At 46.4% G+C, this 22031-nt stretch overlaps 1 protein-coding gene across 3 annotated transcripts in view; it reads left to right on the forward strand.

The window, feature by feature from the left end:
• The first annotated feature begins 364 nt into the window (after positions 1-364).
• Positions 365-22031, forward strand: part of RXRA (retinoid X receptor alpha) — a 111881-nt gene continuing 90214 nt past the window's right edge. For all 3 annotated transcript variants that reach the window (XM_075260736.1, XM_075260738.1, XM_075260737.1), the window contains exon 1: positions 365-587. In XM_075260736.1, the coding sequence (XP_075116837.1) occupies positions 560-587 (28 nt within the window). In that variant the 5' untranslated portion in view covers positions 365-559. The remainder of the gene's footprint in view (positions 588-22031) is intronic.

Here is a 22031-nt window from a genome sequence, read left to right on the forward strand (position 1 = left end):
CTATAGTATATAAGCCTATGAGATGTATATACAGTGTCCTATAGGGTATAACTCTATGTGACATATATACAATGTCCTATAGGATATAACTCTATGTGATGTATATACAGTGTCCTATAGGATATAACTCTATGTGATATATATACAATGTCCTATAGTATATAAGCCTATGAGATGTATATACAGTGTCCTATAGGATATAACTCTATGTGATATATATACAGTGCCCTATAGGGTATAACTCTATATGACATTGGTTGCTATGTGGCGCTGTCCCCCGGTCTCAGCACTTGCAGCTCCCGGTCGCTGCAGTAGAGGTCGCTGGTCGCTCCCCCCCTGGCGGGGCCCCGGCATTGCAGAGTGCTGGAGCCGGAGACACAAGTACTTTACTTACATTGTTGGTGAGTTTGCTACAACTCGTCCGCCGCGGCCTCCCCGGCTCTGGATCGTACTGCCCCCCGGGACCCCCTGTCCTCACCCCCCGGACCCGGAGCGCTGTGCTGGGGACCCCGGAGAGCCCGTCCTTCCCTCACTCCTGGCCGGGCATGAGTTAACAGCGATGGACACCAAGCATTTCCTGCCGCTGGGTGAGTGCAGATCTGGGGCTGCTTGTGCGGGTGCTGCGCTCGGCTTAACCCCCTGGCTGCTGGAGAGCTGCTGCTGCTGCAGCTGTGCCAGGCCCCTGTGGCTGCCGCTGCTGGGGGGCTACAGCCTGGAGCAGGGGGCTGTGTATGACATCCAGATGGTGCACATGTTGTCAGTCCAGCTGTGGGCCACTGCCCTGGGTACTTGGGCAAAACTTCCTTCTGTAGGGTTCAGTGCAAGGTTTAGGGTCTTCAGGTCAGGGAGAGGTGTGTGTTGAGGGGGGGCACTGAAGCCCCAGTAACACATCTAATGCAGTAGTAATACCCCATTAACCCCACATGTCTTGGTGTTGTAGAACTTTTAGGCTGCCTGTTTGTGACATGTTGACAATGGGTAATATTAACCCCTGACACTCCAGCGCTGCTTAAACATTGTCAATAGTTCACAAGCCACTTGGATATGTTGCATATTGTGCCCCCTGATGGCCGTTATCACAGGAGCCAGCTCTGTGGTAAGCACAGGGTTAAACTGCAGGGGACCAAGACAAGACTAAATGATTCTGAAAGACCCCCCTGGGGGCCTGTCAAGTGACACTCGCCCATCCTCGCCAGCTACTATAAATACCACTCCATGCCCAGGTACCGCTTCATCTCTGCCCCCAATTGTCTGTGGTTTCTGCAAGACAACAGCAGAGAAAAAAAATGGAAAATTAGAAAATCACCAAAAACCTCAAAGATGACAAATTTATCACCTTTCGTATTAGATCAATGCCGCCCACTATTAACCTGAATCAGTGCTGGCACTTACTGGCAGCGCCGGCTCACAGGGCACACGAAGATCAGTGGTCTGTCAGGAAACCATCGTGGCATGCTGGGAGTTGTTGTACAACAGCTAAAGATCCACAATAGTTAGGACATGCTGAGAGTTGTAGTTACATGGCAGCTGGATAACCACAGAAGCTAGAACATGCTGGGAATTGTAGTTGCAGAACATCTACAGAGAAACAGCTGCTAGGAAATGCTGGGAGTTGTAGTCGTACATCAGCTGGTGGCCACAGTAAATAGGACATGTTGGGAGTTGTAGTTGTACATCAGCTGGTGGCCACAGTAGCTAGGACATGCTGGGAGTTGTAGTTGCAGAATGGCCTAAGAACCATATCAGTTAGGACACGATGGGAGTTGTAGTGTCACACCAGCTTGCAGACCTGTGGGTTAGGTTTTCTGCTTCGTTGCCTTGTATCATCATTATATACTGTATACTAGTAGTTGATGTGAAGTTGTGTTTTTCCTGATTTTGTCTTCTTGCAGTCCTTCTCCTTCTCTTTCTCCTTCTCCTCTGTATAAGTCTACAGGTTTGGCTTCGCTCTGGCCCTTGTCTTCTGAGTCTTTATGTCCCTGTTCTACCCCCGGGGACTCATAAAGTTTACACAAAATCCAGACCTTTCAATGTGTGAATTCTCTGCGTGTTTTGTAGGTGTAACAAGGATTCGCTGTCGTCGTCAGACGCTTTCTACAAGTTTTTAGACTTTTACTTTTCCTGGTTGTTTTTGGTCTGTTTCTTCTGTGATTTTTGCATTGCCTCTTCCTTGCAGTCAGACTATTGTGACTTGCAGGTAATGAAGGGCTTTCTGTAGCGCTTGTGATGTCCTAATATTACATGGCGCCTGTTCATTGCCCGCACCTAGTAAGGGCGCCAGCTCTCGATGCCAGTTTCTTGGCTTTGCATCACAAAATCTGCCATTTTTACAGGTGTCCCAATGTTGTGGTCTGTCCATTGAATAGAAGCGGCGCACTGTCATATGGAATCAGGTATAGCGTCCCTCGCGCCTCGAACACCAGCTGATAGCCATGAAGGTTTACTGCAAGTTTAGGCCTTGTAAATATTCTGCTTCATTGTCAGGCTCTATTCACATCTACTGTTGTTTGTACCAGAAACTATGACGCCGTTCCGGATCTGTCACATGGCCAACACTGGTGTCTATCAGTCTTTCAAAGGAAAAGCCTGTAGTCGAATGGAGCGCCTGATGCAGGTGTGAACAGAGCTCAACGTCTGCTATTGGGAAGAACAATAAAATTCCTTTAATCTAGGGAGTCTGATGATCCGGCACAGAACTGCGCCATGATCTTGAAGGTTATATTCACACGCAGCAGGTTTGTGGCCGATATTTCTGGGACTGTTGCAGTCATCTGAATAGAGGTTACAAACGTCCACGTTCAGACAAATTCAATTCATTTGCAGATACAAAAATCTCTATCAATCCTGCCGTGTGTGAATAGGCTCAAAATCCGTCCGGGGAATACACAAAACCAAAGCAGATTTTATTTTTAGTTGCTTTTCTTCAGCTTCATAACCCTGACAACTGAGATGTTGTGATTGTCTGACAATCCCGAATATCTCATCCTCTTGCACCGACCAAGTCTCCGGGTACCCGATCATGGGAATGTTACGCTCAGGCTCTGTTCACACTCGTGTCCGGTCTATGGACCCCATTATAAGTCAGTAAGGTGAGGCCTGGATGTTATATCTTGTACAGTATTGTGGCTTGGGTTATTGTTGGCAGAGCCTAAGCAGGGCTTTCCGACTTGTTTGTTATGGCCTTGTATAATTATATGGACACTTGTATGTCTCATCGACTTTACGTTAATAGGGCGCCGGCTTGGCCAATAGCCACAGTTAACAAAAAAAACTGAAAGTTGCGTCTCTAATTTCGTTCTTTGACGACCCGTGCCAAGGTAATGCGATCACGGCCGGATCGTCTCAAGTGCTGCTTATAGAAAGTCAGCTGAAGCCTTGGTATATCCGTGCCCTTCTATCTGTCTGAATTATTTAGGATTTTTCTCCTTTCGGTCCTCCCCGTGTGACGGTAAAGGCTGTGCGTTACCATTTGAGCCGCGCTATAAAGACCGTGTCACCAGTAGAAGATCGGAGCTTGCCAAGACTTCAATCAAACGCCTCTCGCCGTGTATCACGTTGCTTTTTCGACAGCTCCGTGTCTCATTGCTCGTCACCAGTATAAATAAACTATTAATGTCTGTAATCCCAGCAGGGACCGCCATAAACATGTCCGACTCCGCCAGGCCCGCTCACTTACTCTAATGACACCGCTGATACGTTATAGATACAATGGCGTGCGGTTTGTCCCCGGTTCCTTATCTTAGCTGTGTCCATCCCAAACATAGAATTCTATAACTACAGTGAAGACTGACACCGGCGGAAGGAAACTCTATATAACTGTGTAGAGGATCTGGCCGACATTTATGGGTCATTTTTTATTTTAGTGGGAGAAATACTTTTGAAAATGCGGAATAATCCCGAGTTACCAGACTAAGACTTGTGCGTTCATCTCCAGTTGGCAGGACGTCAGGCGCTCCGGTGAGACGCAGGTTGGCGCGCTGTGAAGCGAGCGGCCTACATAGGGCATGTTATTCACTCTCGCCGTGAAATGCTATATTATTTTTCAAGTCTGGTATATAAATATTTGTGATTTTTTTTTTTTTTTTTTTTTTGCGGTTGTGGTTGAGAGAAGCGTCGAGGGGATCAGCGGCGATCTGAGGCTCTTTATAGGATTAATAAGAGGTGAACTGGCTTTGAAGACGTGTCCACTGGCCGAGGGTGTCTGCGGAAAATACAAGATACACCGGAGTCGGGCAGTATTATAAGTGATAGGGTAAATTACTTCCAGCGCTGCGTCCATTAGCCGCTGTCCGGGCACACGGTGGAATTTAAACATGTGACCTGCACCAAAATCTAAGCCCCTATGTTTCACACTAGTGCAGAATTTGATATCTGGGGCCGTTTACTGACGCAGATTCTGGGCCCATTAACTCTTGTTGTACTGGAGAGGACAAAGCTGTCTGTACTCTGCTATATATTACTTCCATTGTGTGAATCTACCCTTAGACTTTTCCTTTCCTTCTATTTTTGGGTTTGTGCATACAGCATGGCCATTAGCCAAAAACTGCAGCATGTGAATCATCCCTTACTGACAACCCCGGACACCTATGTACAAGACAAACATTGGATTGGATCCTCTAAATGTCTCCCTCTCCCCCCTGACAGTATCCAGCCCTGCTTGTCTAGTTTATACATGGCTAATACGGCCATGGAGGTAATATTCCTTCTGCAGGTTTGCCAGTATGGCGGCAGCCACCGCTATATTGATGGCGACCTCTGATTCGTAACCGAGCGGCGGTGTCCGTGTCTTTACGCAGGGCAGGCGAATCCGTGCGCAATAGAGGAGGGGACGGGTGGACTTTTGTCTCACACGTGTGAAGATATAAAAAAAAATATCAGGTCCAGGGTTCAAGTCCATCCTGCATATTCAGCGACCTGCGCAAGCAAGCGTTGTTAACTCTCGCTGGGCTGGAGTCTGCCCTGAGCAGACCAGATCTATAGGGGATTATTCCATCCCTTTCCTCTGAGGGCTGCTTAGACGGTAGTTTTCGGGCCAGTTGACACATTTACTACTTATTTTCCTGTTCTTTTTTCTCCAGCATAATGTTATTTCAGTGCAGTGGGTGGAATCGTTCTTCTGCACAAGGCGGCCTGGGCCTGGTTATTGCTTACTCCATTACTATGTATGGATAGTGCCTTATTGTAACGCCTGCCATGACTGTGAACAGGGGACAGTGGGCAAAATGCCCTCCTCAGTCTTCAATAGCAATAGACAAGTATATGTGCACTTATGAGAAACATATTCCCATTTCTGCATGTATCCATCATGTACTTATACAGTAGATATCTGATCAGATGTAATGAGCCGATGCATCCTTAAAGGGGTTGTCCGGGATCATAACATGTAATGCAGGCATCAGAGGAGGGTTACAGAAAGGAATATGCACTGATACTTACCTGTGTCCTCCTGTCTGCTCTGGACCTGGGCCAGCCATCTCTTGTATACAGCTCCGGATATCACATGGACAGGACCACTGTCCGCAATACGTAGAGCGGGGAAGGTGATGGCTGGCCCAGAGCAGGGGTGGAGGAAAGTATGCAGGTAAGTATAAATGCTTTATTATTTTCTAACCCTTCCCTGCAGCATATACTAAAAATGTATGGACCTGGACAACCCTTTTATTGTCTGCTCTGTGGCCACTGAATTTCTGTACAACTAAGCCGAAATTGGGCGGTTTTGTTTTGGCTCACCAGTAAGTTATAAAATTTTTGCATTACAAAGGTTAAAATCCAGGAGTAAAAGCTACAGCCCTTGTAAATCCCACAATGCAAGTCACTTTGTACTGTGGGATTCAGTCACAGCTTGTAGATGATATTTGGAGAAATCTCATACGCTAGCAGGGGGTTAGCTAGTGAGTTTGCAGCAGCGTGTCCACTATGGTCATGCACAGACATACGTTGGAGACAAATGCAGATTTTGATGCAGTTTTTTTGAGCCAAAGCCAGAAGCAGATCCAGCAAGAAACGGCACTAGATGGGTCGGTTTTGATGCAGAAATCCTGGTGCAGTTGCTGCAGGTCGCATTGCCCTGTGATATCCCCCCCCGGGGGTGCGTCGTGTGTCCACTGCTATCCCACTACTGAAAAATGCTGCAGATTTTGTTCCTGAAGTTTTGCTGTGAGGTTTCTGCAGCGTGTGCGCACCTTCTGGACATACCTTTAGCTTTCTTTATATTTGCTTTTTTATACCATGTCTTAGACACGGGGAGCTTCACACATTTTTCATTGCATTTTTTACAGGTGACTTTTTCACAGTCCATGTGGCTGTGTCCGTGTGTGTCACTCAATGAAGGCCCCCTTATAGAGAAGACCCCTGTTTGTCTGCTGGCAGGACCTGTACGTCTCCGGCCCGGCATCTTCTCTTACAGTGTGTTAATGGAAATAAACGACTTCCCATTTGTGGTCACAATAGTAAATATTTAACTACATCTGACAGATTGTAAGCTTCATCCATGTGTGGTGTAGTGGAGCTACCAAACACAGCTGCTGCAGAACCTCTTCTCCTTGGCTTCTGCATACTGTAGTAGTTCATTGGTAGAGGGTAGGGTTGACTGCTGTGAACTCGAGGTATAGAGCCATGATGTTGAACCTATGGCACGGGTGCCAGAGGTGGCACTCAGAGCCCTCTCTTTGGGCACCCATCCGTGGAGCAGACTATATTGTGTGGGGGCCACTGTGGAGCATATTGTACTGTGTGGGGGTCACAGTGCAGCAGATTATACTGTGTGGGGGTCACAGTGCAGCAGAAAGCTCTATAAAGCCCCATTCGTATGACCGTATTTTACGGGTCAGTAATTGTCCGCAATTGTGGATCTGCACATTATTAAGGTTAAATTGCCTTGTTGGCACTTTGTGATAATTTATTGGGTATTGGGTTGCAGTTTGGGCCCTCGGTCTCTACAAGGTTCGCCATCACTGGTATAGAGAAATTTGGCCATGCAGAGGTACCTTATGGGCCTATAGAAGTGAATAAGCTCACCACTCCGAACATGTCATAGTATTGTATGTACAAGGCCTGAGGACCATTAACCCTTGACATACTGCAAATAATCTCTCTCCAGCCTCATGGCATGCTAACCTGTGGAGCTCCCAGACAGCAGACCACTAGTTCTGTGTCTAGGTGCGATATCTGATAACTACAAGGTAGCTCTGACTAAAGCCTGCCACGGGCAGCTCACTTTGTACATGGCTTTTATGTCTTTTTTGCATACGAGGAGTAAAGAAGAAGTAGAAATGTTCTGAGGATTTACTTGCAGGACGGGGCTGTGATTTGTCTTTGTAACTTGCAATGGTAACCTAACTTCTGAGGCGGCCCGGAGGAAAGATTTTGTGCTATAAAGCGTCCAGGCTTTGTGTGATCAGGAAGAGGTGCGGTTTAGTGGTTAAAGCAGAGTCTTGTGACTCCAGAGCAGAGTTTCTTGCGGAGGGCGGCCGAGCATTTAAAGGCACATGGACTCCATATAAAGGACATTCCACTGTTTCCTGTTTGTGCTTTGGGTTTGACCTACTGAAGTGTTCATTGCCTTTCTGACACCGGCCCTTGTCCTTAGTGCCCGGGTTCATGACTCAGCCTTGGGGTAACTCTGGTTTGTATTGTAGATTTATAAGACGTTCAGGCCCTTTGGAAAGTTGAGTGAAAGGGCATCTGTGGATATATACATTAAACATACATGTCAGACGCAGTGTGAATACAGTCTTATTTGTGCGACAGACCGAGGTAATATAAAGCTTCCTGTATAGTGCGCTTACACCTATAGGCTTTACGCAGCAGTCAGACATTGGTTTATGTGCACATCCTTATGGCAGACAGGGCAGAGCTGATGTTCGGAGCCGCTCTAGTTTCACAGATGAAGGAGGTGCAGGGACCATTACTGTCCATTTACCTGCTCAGAGAGATTGATTTCTATGACCAATCGATTAACATGTTGTGTCAATGGCATCTTGTGACAAGAGGTTTAGAAAAATGCTGGTGGTCCAGATGTGCGACACCTCACCACACGAAAACAGATCGAGTACGGTCTATGCAGTCAGACAGCTCTGCTTTAAAGGGGGTCTCTGTTTTGTACAATCCCTACTTGTTAGAAGGGACCCTTGAATATAAGCTGGTCACAAAGTGTGAGACCCCAGAGATCTTCTGCAATCTTTGGAAAAACATGGCAGTAAGTGTTTGATTTCCTTACAGCGCCACCACTGGGGATATGAAGCATTACACAATGTCCATTTACATTGATGACTAATGGGTATTATGTAGGACAGGACAGGTCCTCCAGAGCAAGGGCGACTCTTTGTAAGTGCTCTATAGAGCGGGGGTCCGTCCTGGTGGAGCGGTAAGCTGAGTATATGTGCCCCGCTGCTCTGCTCATGTCTATGGGCTCGCGGCAAATAGCTGAGCGTTGTCTTTGATATTTCCATCGCTCCCATAGAAGATGAATAAAATGTCAGGGGGTATGAACGGTCTCTACTCTTCAGGTTTGTTCACTGCAACCTCTGCCTTTGTACCAGTTTTCTCCTCTAGACCCCTGTGTTGGTGCTTTATATAAAGGATCAGAGATGTTGAAATCCAAAAGCCCGAGCCTTCTCTCCGTAACCTCTGCCATTAGGCCAGAGTCGTGACAGGTTAGATGGCTGTCCAGTCCTATCAAGTACCACAGATGACAATTTCATATATAAAAGACTACCTTAACATATCAAAAGATCCCATAAGTGGAGGTGACCCCAATAAGTGCTCTGAGGGTCTCTATTAACAACCTCCCATTCACTGCAATAGGACAGCATTCAGATTGTGTCATTCTGACTACTGTTACTTGTCCACCGGGGATCACAATGGAAGAACCTGCAAACTCTATGATGTTACCCTGGATGGATCTTACCTCTGGTCCCTGGCGACCATCACCCCTAGTCACTGACTATACAGATTCTATATGGTAACGATAAGAACTTTTTTCCTTCTTTTTCTATTCTTTGACCTTTCCATTACTCGTCATCGCTCTTGTATAGTCCTATAGTTTGCAGACCTCCGCGCTGGCGTTTCTGAGCACATATATAATAGTTTCAGTCCTGAATATAAAGGAGTCTCTTATTTTTCCGTCCTCTCATCCGCCTGCAGAGCTCTCCATATCATTGTTTGATCAGCGCTGGCAGCTTCTTTTTAATCAGCTTCCATTTATAGCGCTCAATGGCTCCGCTTTATACCGTAGACTGTCAGTCGGAGCTTTCATCCCTTTAAAATGGCAAACCTTCACTTCTGGAGCCATCGCCCCATTTTCTTCAAGGTCCAGCATAGAAAGAATTAGCTTGTTGTACCCTGTCCTTCTGAGGTCACTGGTCAGGCCATGCGTTACGCATATGGTCGTCCTGGTCATTGTCTTGCACCCCGATATTGGCTACCAGGACGCTAGATGGGATTCATGACCTACCTTCTCCTGTGCGTTGTGAAAGGAGTGTCAGGTTCTTTGATGTCTCGGTAGGTTTCTTATGTTTGGTTTGTCGTGTTACATTGTAGACGTTCATCCATATACGCCGTACGGGGGAAGAAACTAATCAGCGCTGTATTTAGTCTTTTTTTTTTTTTTAATACAGCCAAAGGTAGAAGAAGAACGTTCTAGATATCTGCCATTCCTTTTGTAGCCATTCTTGGCTTTGGCTCAAAAAACTGCAGCAAAATCTGCAACAAAAAAGCTGCGTTTCGGCAATGTGGGGCCTTGGCCCAAGTCTGGCCCGGGTCGCCGTGTCATTCCTATTTAGATGCCTTAAGGGTTTTCTATCATTAAGTTACACGTAGGAATCGCCTTAAGAAAGTCTCTTCTTCTTTTACCCTTATTATTCTGATCCGCGCCGCCGTTCCTGAGAAATATCTTTTTTCTTCCATATATAAATGAGTTTTCAGACCACACTTGAGGCGTCCCCTGTACTGTCCGAAAACTCTCTGGTGACGCCTCCATGTTCTCCGTACCGACTCTTCTTCTGCATCACTGTCTGGTCTTCATCCAAAAGTGCCAAATGTGCATGTCCGTCGGCCATTTTCCTGTGGCCAAACGGAGAGGCCACATGAAAATTGCCGACGGACTGCGCAGTTGGTGCTTTTGGATGAAGACACAAAGGCTATTCCTACGTGTACTACTGCTAGAATCCCTTTAACTTCCATTGTTATATAGTTTGGTTTCATGCCTGACCTGTGCACAGTCTGCAGCGTTGCATTGTGGGTGGTGGCAGCGGCCATGACCTAATGGTAAGCATCCCCATTGAAACCCATTTTCCTGGCTGCCTTGTTTCATCGTTGCGGGCCGCTTGTCCTGAATTCTTTGGTAATATTGTTTTGTATGTACATTATTGGCTTCTTGTTTGCAGCCCATTGATCGCCGTCGTCTTTATGATTGTGAATTAAAATAGCGCTGCGGATTCCATCTATTAGCCTGAGCTTTTCTCTGCTAATTGTGCTTTCTAATTGGACCATTCATTCCTCGCTCTGTTCCAGAGCGCTCGGCCGTTGCTATGCGGATACAAATGGAAAGATGCATTTTCTATTAAGAAAAGAAAGGAGATAAAAAAAAATAAAACATACAAAAAATTCCCGACCAGCGTTCATTGCTTTACTTTTTGCTCCCGTTTTTTGACTAATAGATATTTTGTTGATGTTGTTTGGAGCTCAGTTATGTTGTAAATTTTGGTGGGTTAAAGCTGCACCATCTATGTGTGTCCATGACCAGGGTGCACAAATTACTGCAAACTATAGGGGCCGACTGGAGCAGTGCAGGGGCCAACTGGAGCAGTGCAGGAACCAACTGGAGCAGTGCAGGAGCCAGCTGGAGCAGTGCAGGAGCCAGCTGGAGCAGTGCAGGAGCCAACTGGAGCAGTGCAGGGGCCAACTGGAGCAGTGCAGGGGCCAACTGGAGCAGTGCAGGGGCCGACTGGAGCAGTGCAGGAGCCAGCTGGAGCAGTGCAGGGGCCCTCGGAGCAGTCCAGAAGCCAGCTGGAGCAGTGCAGTGGCCCCTGTATATGGTGCTGGAAGTGACCAGCTCTGTACACGGTGTAGTGGCCATGCTGTTATATTGCTGCTCGGCTCCTATTCACTGCTCCTATTCACAACTGGAGCAGTGCAGGGGCCGACTGGAGCAGTGCAGGAGCCAGCTGGAGCAGTGCAGGGGCCCTCGGAGCAGTGCAGAAGCCAGCTGGAGCAGTGCAGTGGCCCCTGTATATGGTGCTGGAAGTGACCAGCTCTGTACACGGTGTAGTGGCCATGCTGTTATATTGCTGCTTGGCTCCTATTCACTGCTCCTATTCACAACTGGAGCAGTGCAGGGGCCTACTGGGGCAGTGCAGGGGCCGACTGGAGCAGTGCAGGAGCTGACTGGAGCAGTGCAGGGGCCCCTGTATATGGTGCTGGAAGTGACCAGCTCTGTACACGGTGTAGTGGCCATGCTGTTATATTGCTGCTCGGCTCCTATTCACTGCTCCTATTCACAACTGGAGCAGTGCAGGGGCCTACTGGAGCAGTGCAGGGGCCGACTGGAGCAGTGCAGGGGCCGACTGGAGCAGTGCAGGAGCCGACTGGAGCAGTGCAGGGGCCTGCTGGAGCAGCGTAGGAGCCAACTGGAGCAGTGCAGGGACCCTCCGGAGCAGTGTAGGGGCCTGCTGGAGCAGTGCAGGAGCCAACTGGAGCAGTGCAGGGGCCCTCGGAGCAGTGCAGGGGCCCCTGTATATGGTGCTGGAAGTGACCAGCTCTGTACACTGTGTAGTGGCCATGCTGTTATATTGCTGCTCAGCTCCTATTCACTTGAATGGGAACTAAATACAGTACCCTGATAAACTCAGCGGCAACAGCAACTGATCGGTGTTGGTGCTGGGTGTTGTATCCCAACTGATCTGATATTGACGACTTATCACCACCAGTATCTACATTTGGCTAGCCCCTTTAAACGGCACTATACAAATGAAAGAATTTATTAAAGAGGACTTGTCCCTTCTCCTTGTTATTTTTCTTCTGCATTGTTCCTCTGCTATTCCTACTGGGAATGCAGAAATTGACATCTTAGTGTTCCCATTCCACTTGTCAAAAGAGGCGTGTCCCTGCATAATGATTGGACAGAATGTGTACCTCCTCCTCTTTATATACTTGTTAGAGGAACAACAGAGGGATTTCAGTATATGCTCCTTTCTGGGTTACGCGCTGTCCCTCTGGGCACTTACCTCCTGATAGCATCCCCCAAACCCCATAGGGCCAGCACACACATCCTGACCCATAATAATTGATCTCTATTATCCATCTTTCCCAGTCTGCCTGATACTTGTATGGTAATGCATTTACCGTTATTATTGTCGACCACCGCCATCTAACCCACCCAGGACGCTGCGATGCTGCATTAACCCTCTCCATTCCAAGGGCCGTAGAATAATCCCATCCTGACTGGTAAAAAAAAGGTGAATGTCCTTTTCCCCAGAGGTGACATCGGCTTCCCTCGCGATTGTCCTCCGGTGTTATAAGGTAATTGTTTGGCTCTGCAGCCCAGTGAGCATGAAATGGACCAAAAAGACTTGGAATGAGTCAGATCGAGCGAGCAGGTGTGAGAGCGAGCGTGAAAAGCCAGGAAGACAAAGTGAAGACATCATTGCTGTCAAGGATAAAACAACCCTCCAAATTGCTTAAAAATAGGTATCGGGCTAACGCGCCTGCTGTGTGTTTTTGGAAACGGGGATCTGGTTAAAAATGCAAAAAAAAAAAAAAAAATGGGCAAAATGTTTATTTTTTTTGTACTTTGAAGACGCCAGAGATGTGCGGCCCTTCTCTCCTTTTCTTTGCTTCTTCGTAATGACCATGAAGTCGCTCCGTGTTGGGACATCACAGCGGGGACGCAGCTTGACATCTGTGACCTTTCACTCCGCAGAGATCATCTCAGCTTTTCCACATTGCCCTTTCTTACGCTCAGCAGCCCTTGTGGGTAAGATGTGCAGGGCCCAGCGCTCCTTTGTCACAGTGGGCGACCTCAGACATGACCTTGGAAGGACCCTGACTTAAGTGTAGGTTTACAATGGGGAAGTCATGGGGCGCCATCTCTCACCACGCTGGCGTTTTTAAGACTTGGGCATTTTTATGCCTATATTATTGCTTTATTGAGGCCCGTATTCCTGCGGGCTCGGCGCTGACACTTGTGTGGGGGACATTTTGGTTATTTTATTGTAAGCTTCTTTCTTATCCTTAACCTATGAAGAACCTATAGAAATTCTGTATGACGGACGGCGCTGGAGTCCCTACCTATATTTAAGGTTTGCTTATGAACCCCTTGCAGAAGAGGAGAATTGAATAGATATGGCGGCAGGATGATTGATGGCGCTGTATTACAGCAGTGGACCCGTTGCAATGTGTTCCTGACGCCAGGAGAAGGCCTCTTATTGAGAGTTTGTTGATTTTGGAGAGCGCAGCCTCTTCCTATAGGGTTTAATGTAATTTCGGTGTATTCATGTGTCTCTATTCTGGCGGGTTTGCTTGGCTGGTTTTGGATACAGAATAAAGGCCTAGTCTGTGTGGCCCAGAACATTGCACTTCTGATGATGAGCGAAGCTTTTATCTTAATAGGGATTTTTTTTTCTTCCTATTTTACTTTGTTTTTAGCCGTCCATACTTGTGAGTTGTGTATCAGCCTTACTCGCCCGTCCCGACCATCTAATGTGATAGCAGATGAAGATTGGGCACATGAATCCATATAAGCTTCTGCTCGGCTGAGTGTGCATGTGTATGGGGTGTTGCAAGGCGAGTGTTTGGCTATCTGCTGTATAAGTGTGTGGCTGCCTTAATCTTCCATGTCCAGCCTAATCTCCCTGGTTCATGCAGTATGGAAAGGGCTGATATAGAGGGGTCTGTCCATACATCCGATTCCTATAGTCACTGTAGATGAGTTCCTGTATATTCTCAGATCGACGCTACATAGAAGTTGGTGTTGGTTAGAAATATATTTTTGTATTCTTAGAAGGCTGCGCTGCATATAGTTTTCATACTTTTTTTTGGTGCATTTCCTTAATTTTACAGGCACAACACGTTGATTTACCATGTTTCACTTGTAAAATCAAAACTGCACCGTGTGAATGCAACCTTACTAACCCAGGCTCGTAAAGACTGGGGGGAAAAGGCAGAAGAGCACAATAAGATGAGGGATCAATTAAATGAATTTATATGTTAATGGAGGATACTGTTTCTGGTTAAGGGGCTAAACTAATTCCCATTGTTTGCGAGAGAAAAGCTGAAGTCATGGAGAGAAGACGCGGGTCAGCCTCCTCTTAAGGGCCATCAAAGCACTTTATATCCTGACCTTCCAGATAGCACCGCGGGACAATGCTCGCCGGGCCCCCTGAGAAGGCCAGGATTTTACAAGGGGCAAGAGCAGGTTGGTGACAATGTCACTGCCAGTGTAAGGTTCAGCTCCTTGTCCCTTCTGCACCCGCTGGATTGCCGGGCCCCGTAGCCGCTCGTCTTTACTGGGAAACTGCAGTTTTTATTCATTTGCTATTCGGTTCCATTTTTTCCATTCAAAACCAATGATAGTATAGTGTGTGAATATATACATGCATATACACACACACTATATATATATATATATATATATATATACATATATATATATATATCACCTAATAGTGATCGGCTTCTGAATATAAGGTTGCTGTAAGTTCCACTTCTTGTTTTTTCTTCACACGTCCACTTTTCTGAATATTGTAAGCTTTGTACTTTGAGAATACAGACCATCCGTGGTCACGTAGGGATGTGTCCTGCCAGTCCTGATCTGTGTAGCCTGCGGCTGCCACCACTTCCCTGGGCAGTGTAGGGTCTTGCTGCGCGCAGGCCGTGAGCTGTATATTATGTAATGTATGTTATTTTAGCTTTTTATCTGTATTTTTTCACCTTATCTATGGTAAACATGGCTCCACCTTTTGCTCTTGGTTTATCAAAGGACAAAATACAGAGAACTGGGTAAAAAAAATTACCAAAAAAAGCGAAAAAGCCATACGGTTGTTTGTCTGCTGTATACGCCGGATTTATGGGCTTAGTCTTATATATTTTATGTGACTTTTGTAGCACTTACAGATGTAGCAATATACTCAGGTTACCATCAAGTGCACCGATCGCTGTCTGCACTAGCACATACAATGCAATATTTCTCGGACATGCACTAGTACATACAGTCTTCTGAAACCAGGACTCCAGGGCTGCAAGGTGACTGTGCGACTACTGTGCAACCATGAAATTGGTGCTAGAGAAGGTGCATTTTGGCCACACATTTCTCTGTATTTGCAGGGGAACCCTTTACTTTCATGAGCATGGACAAGCTGGATTAGCTTTTTATAGCTGTCAGTAACTATCTGTATTTCTAAACACTATTGCTGTTCTGGGATGCGAGATTATAAGGCTTTGTGGCCGATCGGGTAGTTATCTTTTACCTCATCTGGGAGGATGAGGTGATAAATTCACAAGAGTCCCCTCTGTAATATTGTATCCGCTGCGCCCCCTATGTAATATTAGATTGTATCTGCTGCGCCCCCTGTGTAATATAGTATTGTGTCAGCTGTGCCCCCTGTGTAATATAATGTTGTATCTGCTGCGCCCCCTGTGTAATATAAGATTTTATCCGCTGTGCCCCCTGTGTAATATAATATTGTATCTGCTGCGCCCCCTGTGTAATATAAGATTGTATCTGCTACGCCCCCTGTGTAATATAAGATTGTATCTGCTGCATCTCCTGTGTAATATCATGTTGTATATGCTGCATCTCCTGTGTAATATAATCTTGTATCCGCTGCGCCCCCTGTGTAATATAATATTGTATCCGCTGCGCCCCCTGTGTAATATGATATTGTATCCGCTGTGCCCCCTGTGTAATATAATATTGTATCTGCTGCGCCCCCTGTGTAATATAATGTTGTATCCGCTGCGCCCCCTGTGTAATATAGTATTGTATCCGCTGCGCCCCCTGTGTAATATTATATTGTATCCGCTGCGCCCCCTGTGTAATATAATATTGTATCTGCTGCGCCCCCTGTGTAATATAATGTTGTATCCGCTGCGCCCCCTGTGTAATATAGTATTGTATCCGCTGCGCCCCCTGTGTAATATTATATTGTATCCGCTGCGCCCCCTGTGTAATATAATATTGTATCTGCTGCGCCCCCTGTGTAATATAATGTTGTATCCGCTGCGCCCCCTGTGTAATATAGTATTGTATCCGCTGCGCCCCCTGTGTAATATGATATTGTATCCGCTGCGCCCCCTGTGTAATATAATATTGTATCTGCCGCGCCCCCTGTGTAATATAAGATTGTATCTGCTACGCCCCCTGTGTAATATAAGATTGTATCTGCTGCATCTCCTGTGTAATATAATGTTGTATATGCTGCGTCTCCTGTGTAATATAATATTGTATCCGCTGTGCCCCCTGTGTAATATGATATTGTATCCGCTGTGCCCCCTGTGTAATATAATATTGTATCTGCTGCGCCCCCTGTGTAATATAATGTTGTATCCGCTGCGCCCCCTGTGTAATATAATCTTGTATCCGCTGCGCCCCCTGTGTAATATAATATTGTATCCGCTGCGCCCCCTGTGTAATATATTGTTGTATCCGCTGCGCCCCCTGTGTAATATAATCTTGTATCTGCCGCGCCCCCTGTGTAATATAAGATTGTATCTGCTACGCCCCCTGTGTAATATAAGATTGTATCTGCTGCATCTCCTGTGTAATATAATGTTGTATATGCTGCGTCTCCTGTGTAATATAATATTGTATCCGCTGCGCCCCCTGTGTAATATGATATTGTATCCGCTGTGCCCCCTGTGTAATATAATATTGTATCTGCTGCGCCCCCTGTGTAATATAATGTTGTATCCGCTGCGCCCCCTGTGTAATATAATCTTGTATCCGCTGCGCCCCCTGTGTAATATAATATTGTATCCGCTGCGCCCCCTGTGTAATATATTGTTGTATCCGCTGCGCCCCCTGTGTAATATAATCTTGTATCTGCCGCGCCCCCTGTGTAATATAAGATTGTATCTGCTACGCCCCCTGTGTAATATAAGATTGTATCTGCTGCATCTCCTGTGTAATATAATGTTGTATATGCTGCGTCTCCTGTGTAATATAATATTGTATCCGCTGCGCCCCCTGTGTAATATGATATTGTATCCGCTGTGCCCCCTGTGTAATATAATATTGTATCTGCTGCGCCCCCTGTGTAATATAATGTTGTATCCGCTGCGCCCCCTGTGTAATATAATATTGTATCCGCTGCGCCCCCTGTGTAATATAATATTGTATCCGCTGCGCCCCCTGTGTAATATAATCTTGTATCCGCTGCGCCCCCTGTGTAATATAATATTGTATCCGCTGCGCCCCCTGTGTAATATATTGTTGTATCCGCTGCGCCCCCTGTGTAATATAATATTGTATCCGCTGCGCCCCCTGTGTAATATATTGTTGTATCCGCTGCGCCCCCTGTGTAATATAATCTTGTATCCGCTGCACCCCCTGTGTGTTGTAGTGCAGATTCCTCTCAGGTACAGGTGTTATCGATGCAGGACCGGTGCCTGATATTTTGGGCTGATTTGTGCTCTTACCCCTCCTGAGCCACGGTAAGGATTTCTCCTCTCCTGCCACAAGCAGTGACTCAGATTCCAGGAACTTTGTGAATCAGAGAACGATTCAGAGAAAACACAGGCCCGGCGAGCCCTTGCTCCACTTGCTAACTCTTTAAATTGGCTCTGAACTATAAGCTATTTAACCCGAAGCCCCTGAGATTTTCATCAGGAACAGACACAAAAGTGTCCATTCTGTCGCTGGAAAACAGGGCCGGAGCCCACACAGTGTCCTGTATACGGCACAAACACTATTGATGCCATCGGCGCCAATAACGCCCAGTGGCTGCTCGCTAATAAAGAGCAAAGAATTCCTGGTGTAACTTCAGCCCCCTCCCCGATCGATCAGCGCCTCTCAAGTTCCGCATACTAAAACCCACTCTCGAATCTCTTCAATATCTTAATGGCGTCATTAGACTTGTTACCTGATGGTGATAGCTCACAGCTGGCCGGGGATTTAGATGCAGTAATAGATATTGTAAAGGATTAGACCTGTGTAAATGTAATTTAAGACCTCCCGCCGCTTTACTTCCTATTGTTTGCCAGGAAATTGTGTACACTATGAAAGAAACAAACCTATCACTTGTGGATCACTTCTACTGCCGGCACAATGATGGCAGATAGCGGCCCACGTGGGGAGTCCGGCTGCACCTCCTACCGGCCCTGCTGATCAGCCGCGGCCTTCTTATATTATAGTTATACTAACACAATGGCCGCAGGATGACAGGGCTTTGGATAAGGCTAAATTCACACATGTAATGATGTTTTTCTGCTGTGGATTTTTCTTCATGTCTGCAGCCAAGTCTGGAAAGGGAATCACATATAGACTATGCTGTGGATTTGGTACTCCCTTATACAAGGGCATCTATTATATCCCCTAAGTGTAATAACTCAGGGGTTGGTACTGTAAAGTGTAAAGGAAGCCTAGGCTAGATCATCAATATTAGACTTATTGGGCTCTGACTCCTGGCACCCACGCTGATCAGCTGATGGAAGGGGCTGTAGCGCTCATGTCCTTTTCTCACATGGCTCCAGCTCAGCCCTACTGAGCTGCAGTACCAGGACCAACCACTATTCTATGTGCAGCGCTGTGTCTGATATACAGTGAGGTGCAGGGGTCTGCGGCCCCTTCAGTCCAGCGGATTGCCTGGGGTACCAAGTATTTGATTGATGACTTTTCCGGCACCTCTTATAATCTGTTTGTCATTGATCATACAAATAGATGATCTTAAGGGATCTGGATTGGGGATCTTGTGTCCCCTTCTTCATATAGTAGCTGAGAGTTTTTGATTCTTGGATCCCAGCTTGCGTATGTTTGTACACTGTTGCATAACAAGAGTAACTTTATTAGGTTAAAGTCTCTTCCTAACCTGCCAGCCCTGGACTTTCACCCTGCAAAAGACACCAAACAGTGTGTACAGAGCCCGAGAAACTTTCACCTGTATAGAAAGTTACAGGAGGGAAGTAAAAGGGGAGAAAGAAGCTCAAGTGTTATAAGTGCAAAGTCCCAGGAGAACCTGCTGCTGTATACACAGTATAGGCCTATATATACCTTATATATCTATATATAGACATGAATGTGTCACTACAGAATGAGAGTAGATGGACTCTGAACACTGGGATGGGAGTAGATGGACTGGGATGGGAATAGATGGACTGGGAACACTGGGATGGGAGTAGATGGACTGGGATGGGAGTAGATGGACTGGGAAGACTGGGATGGGAGTAGATGGACTGGGATGGGAGTAGACTGGGATGGGAGTAGATGAACTGGGAACACTGGGATGGGAGTAGATGGACTGGGAACACTGGGATGGGAATAGATGGACTGGGAAAACTGGGATGGGAGTAGATGGACTGGGAACACTGGGATGGGAATAGATGGACTGTATCATCCTATCCACATCCACTTGCATTATACAATGGCTTCCATTTCTTAAAAAACTACAACTCTCAGCAAACTAAACAAAGCTTATGGTTTTCATGTTTTTTTTTTTTTTTTTTTTTTGCAAAACTACAAGATCCAGCATGCCAACTACCAGCAACTGAAATCCAGTCTGTGCCTCTCAGGCTGTAAATCTACAACATCTATCATCTCAATCCAAACCTGAGGTGCTCTAGTTGTTGCAGAACTACAACTCACAACATTCAACAGCTTCTCAACTATTGTATGTTCTTATCAAACATCTGGAGGGCCACAGTCTGGGATTATGTTGCTGGGACTTGTAGTTTTGCACCAGTTGGAAGGCCACAATTTGGGGTTAGGATCCTGGGAGTTGTAGTTTTGCACCAGTTGGGGTTAGGATGCTGGGGGTTGTAGCTTTGCCCCAGCTAGAGGGCCACAATTTGGGATTAGGATGCTGGGAGTTGTAGTTTTGCCCCAGCTGGAGAGCCGCAGGTTGTAGATAGTGATTTTTAGTGTGTTGTGTTGCAGTTGGATGTGTTGATGGATGTCTGGAGTCGTCCTCCGCCTCTTTGGGATGAGAACATTAATTCCTGCAGCTTTCCTCACTTTACTGTGTGAATAGATATAGGAACAAAATGCCAGATTCGGCTCAGAACGCAGCCCGGGGCAATCACATTGACGACGAGGACGCAGGAACGTCAGCTACCGCTACAAGTCGGCTCTTGTTGACTTCCTTGACAAAAGCCGCTCTCAGTACGAGCAGCGAACATTCCCATGTCTGGCCTGTTAACCTCATCACTGCTGGAAAACGTGAGCCAGTCATATGGCCGTACACAAGGCTTGTCGTGGCCGGGACCATTTATTCCTGATTTCCTTCATGTTCCTTCTTCAGTCCAGGAATCTAATGAAATATTCCCACAAACCGCGCTGTTTATTTATATGCACGCCTGACAGGGGACGCTGCGGCCACGGCTCATCCCATAAGAAATCTCTCCTTAGGGTGCATTCACACTGCAGTGTAAAAATGCAAAAACTTCCCAAAGTTTTGATGCAGTTTCTTAATTTTACAAGTTGAACCCATTTATAAAACACATTTCACTTGCAAGATCCCAAATACAAGTCCCCCCTCTACCCCTGTGCAGGTTTAACTGCTCCTGACTGCACCATGTGAACGCACATGGATTTTACATGTGTGAACACAAGTTTGTACCAGTTTTTGGATGATTCACTATACACTATATACATCACATATACGGCATGTGGTTGGTTATAACGCAGCGAGCTTCAGCTCCCTTCTTTAGTAGGACTACATCACCCAGTATATATTACCGCAAAGAAATCAGAGATTGGCCCCCTTCCCAATTATATCATGGAAAATGGTTCATATACAGTAGTGTGCACAATGGGATACCCGCACTGGGCCTTGTATTATGTGAGGATCAAGCACCGGCCTGTAATGGAGTAGAAATCTTTCCATCGAAATATATACTTCCTAGCCAGAGACACCTGATGACCCCCTCCGGGCCCTATAGCCCCTGTGATTGACAGGCGAGCTGTATACAGGCATATACGCTGTATAGACAGCAGGACCAGAGACGGTTTGCATGGTCTTCTCTTTTCCAGACTTCAGAAGTTACACAAGGCGTTGGACCTGTTCCCAAAGACGAGGGGGTGGGGATCCATGATGTTATAAAAGCCTGCTGACCAGTCTGAATCTGGCTGTATCTGAGCAGCGCTGCCCCTTACGTCTGGTAAACAATGCTGCTTGTACATTGTGAGGAGGGGGTTGTGTGTCGCTGGGCCCCACGCCTCCCCCCCTTGCACTGTCATGTGCTGGATACTGCTGACAGGGATGTCTTCATGTCGCTGGAGTTAATGATTAGCCTCTGAATGCTGCGCGCAACCCGCCAGCTGTATACTGTATATACAGAGACAGGCGTGTATACCACCGTAGCTGCCTGTATATACTTGTATACCGCTATGGCTGCCTGTATATACATGTATACCGCCATAGATGCCTGTATGTATGTGTGTGTGTATATATATGTACACCACCATAGTTGCCTATATATATAAGTATACCACTATAGCTGCCTGTATATATATATATATATATATATATATATATATATATGTATACCTCCTGCCATGTAATCGGATTATAACGGCGTCCTGGGGATGTGGACTGCGCCTTATACCAGAAATAGGGAACAATTTAGGACAATTGGGATGGAATGACTGTTAGGCGCTGTTCACAGTTTGCAGTCTTGTAAAATAAAGCGGACTAGTTACCAGGAATAATCACCCAGAGCAATATTTTATGTTGTCCTGTTCCTCTGTTGTTCCTCCTAGAAATTTATGAATAGTTTTATATAACCGTTCTCCTTTGCCAAAGGGTTGTGTCTTTGCATAGTCCGGCCCTGTCATTCCTCATTGGACGGTGTGTGAGGGACCCCCCCCCCCTCCATCAGGT

This window comes from Leptodactylus fuscus, chromosome 11 (genome assembly GCF_031893055.1).
Source record: "Leptodactylus fuscus isolate aLepFus1 chromosome 11, aLepFus1.hap2, whole genome shotgun sequence".
Classification (NCBI taxonomy): domain Eukaryota; kingdom Metazoa; phylum Chordata; class Amphibia; order Anura; family Leptodactylidae; genus Leptodactylus; species Leptodactylus fuscus.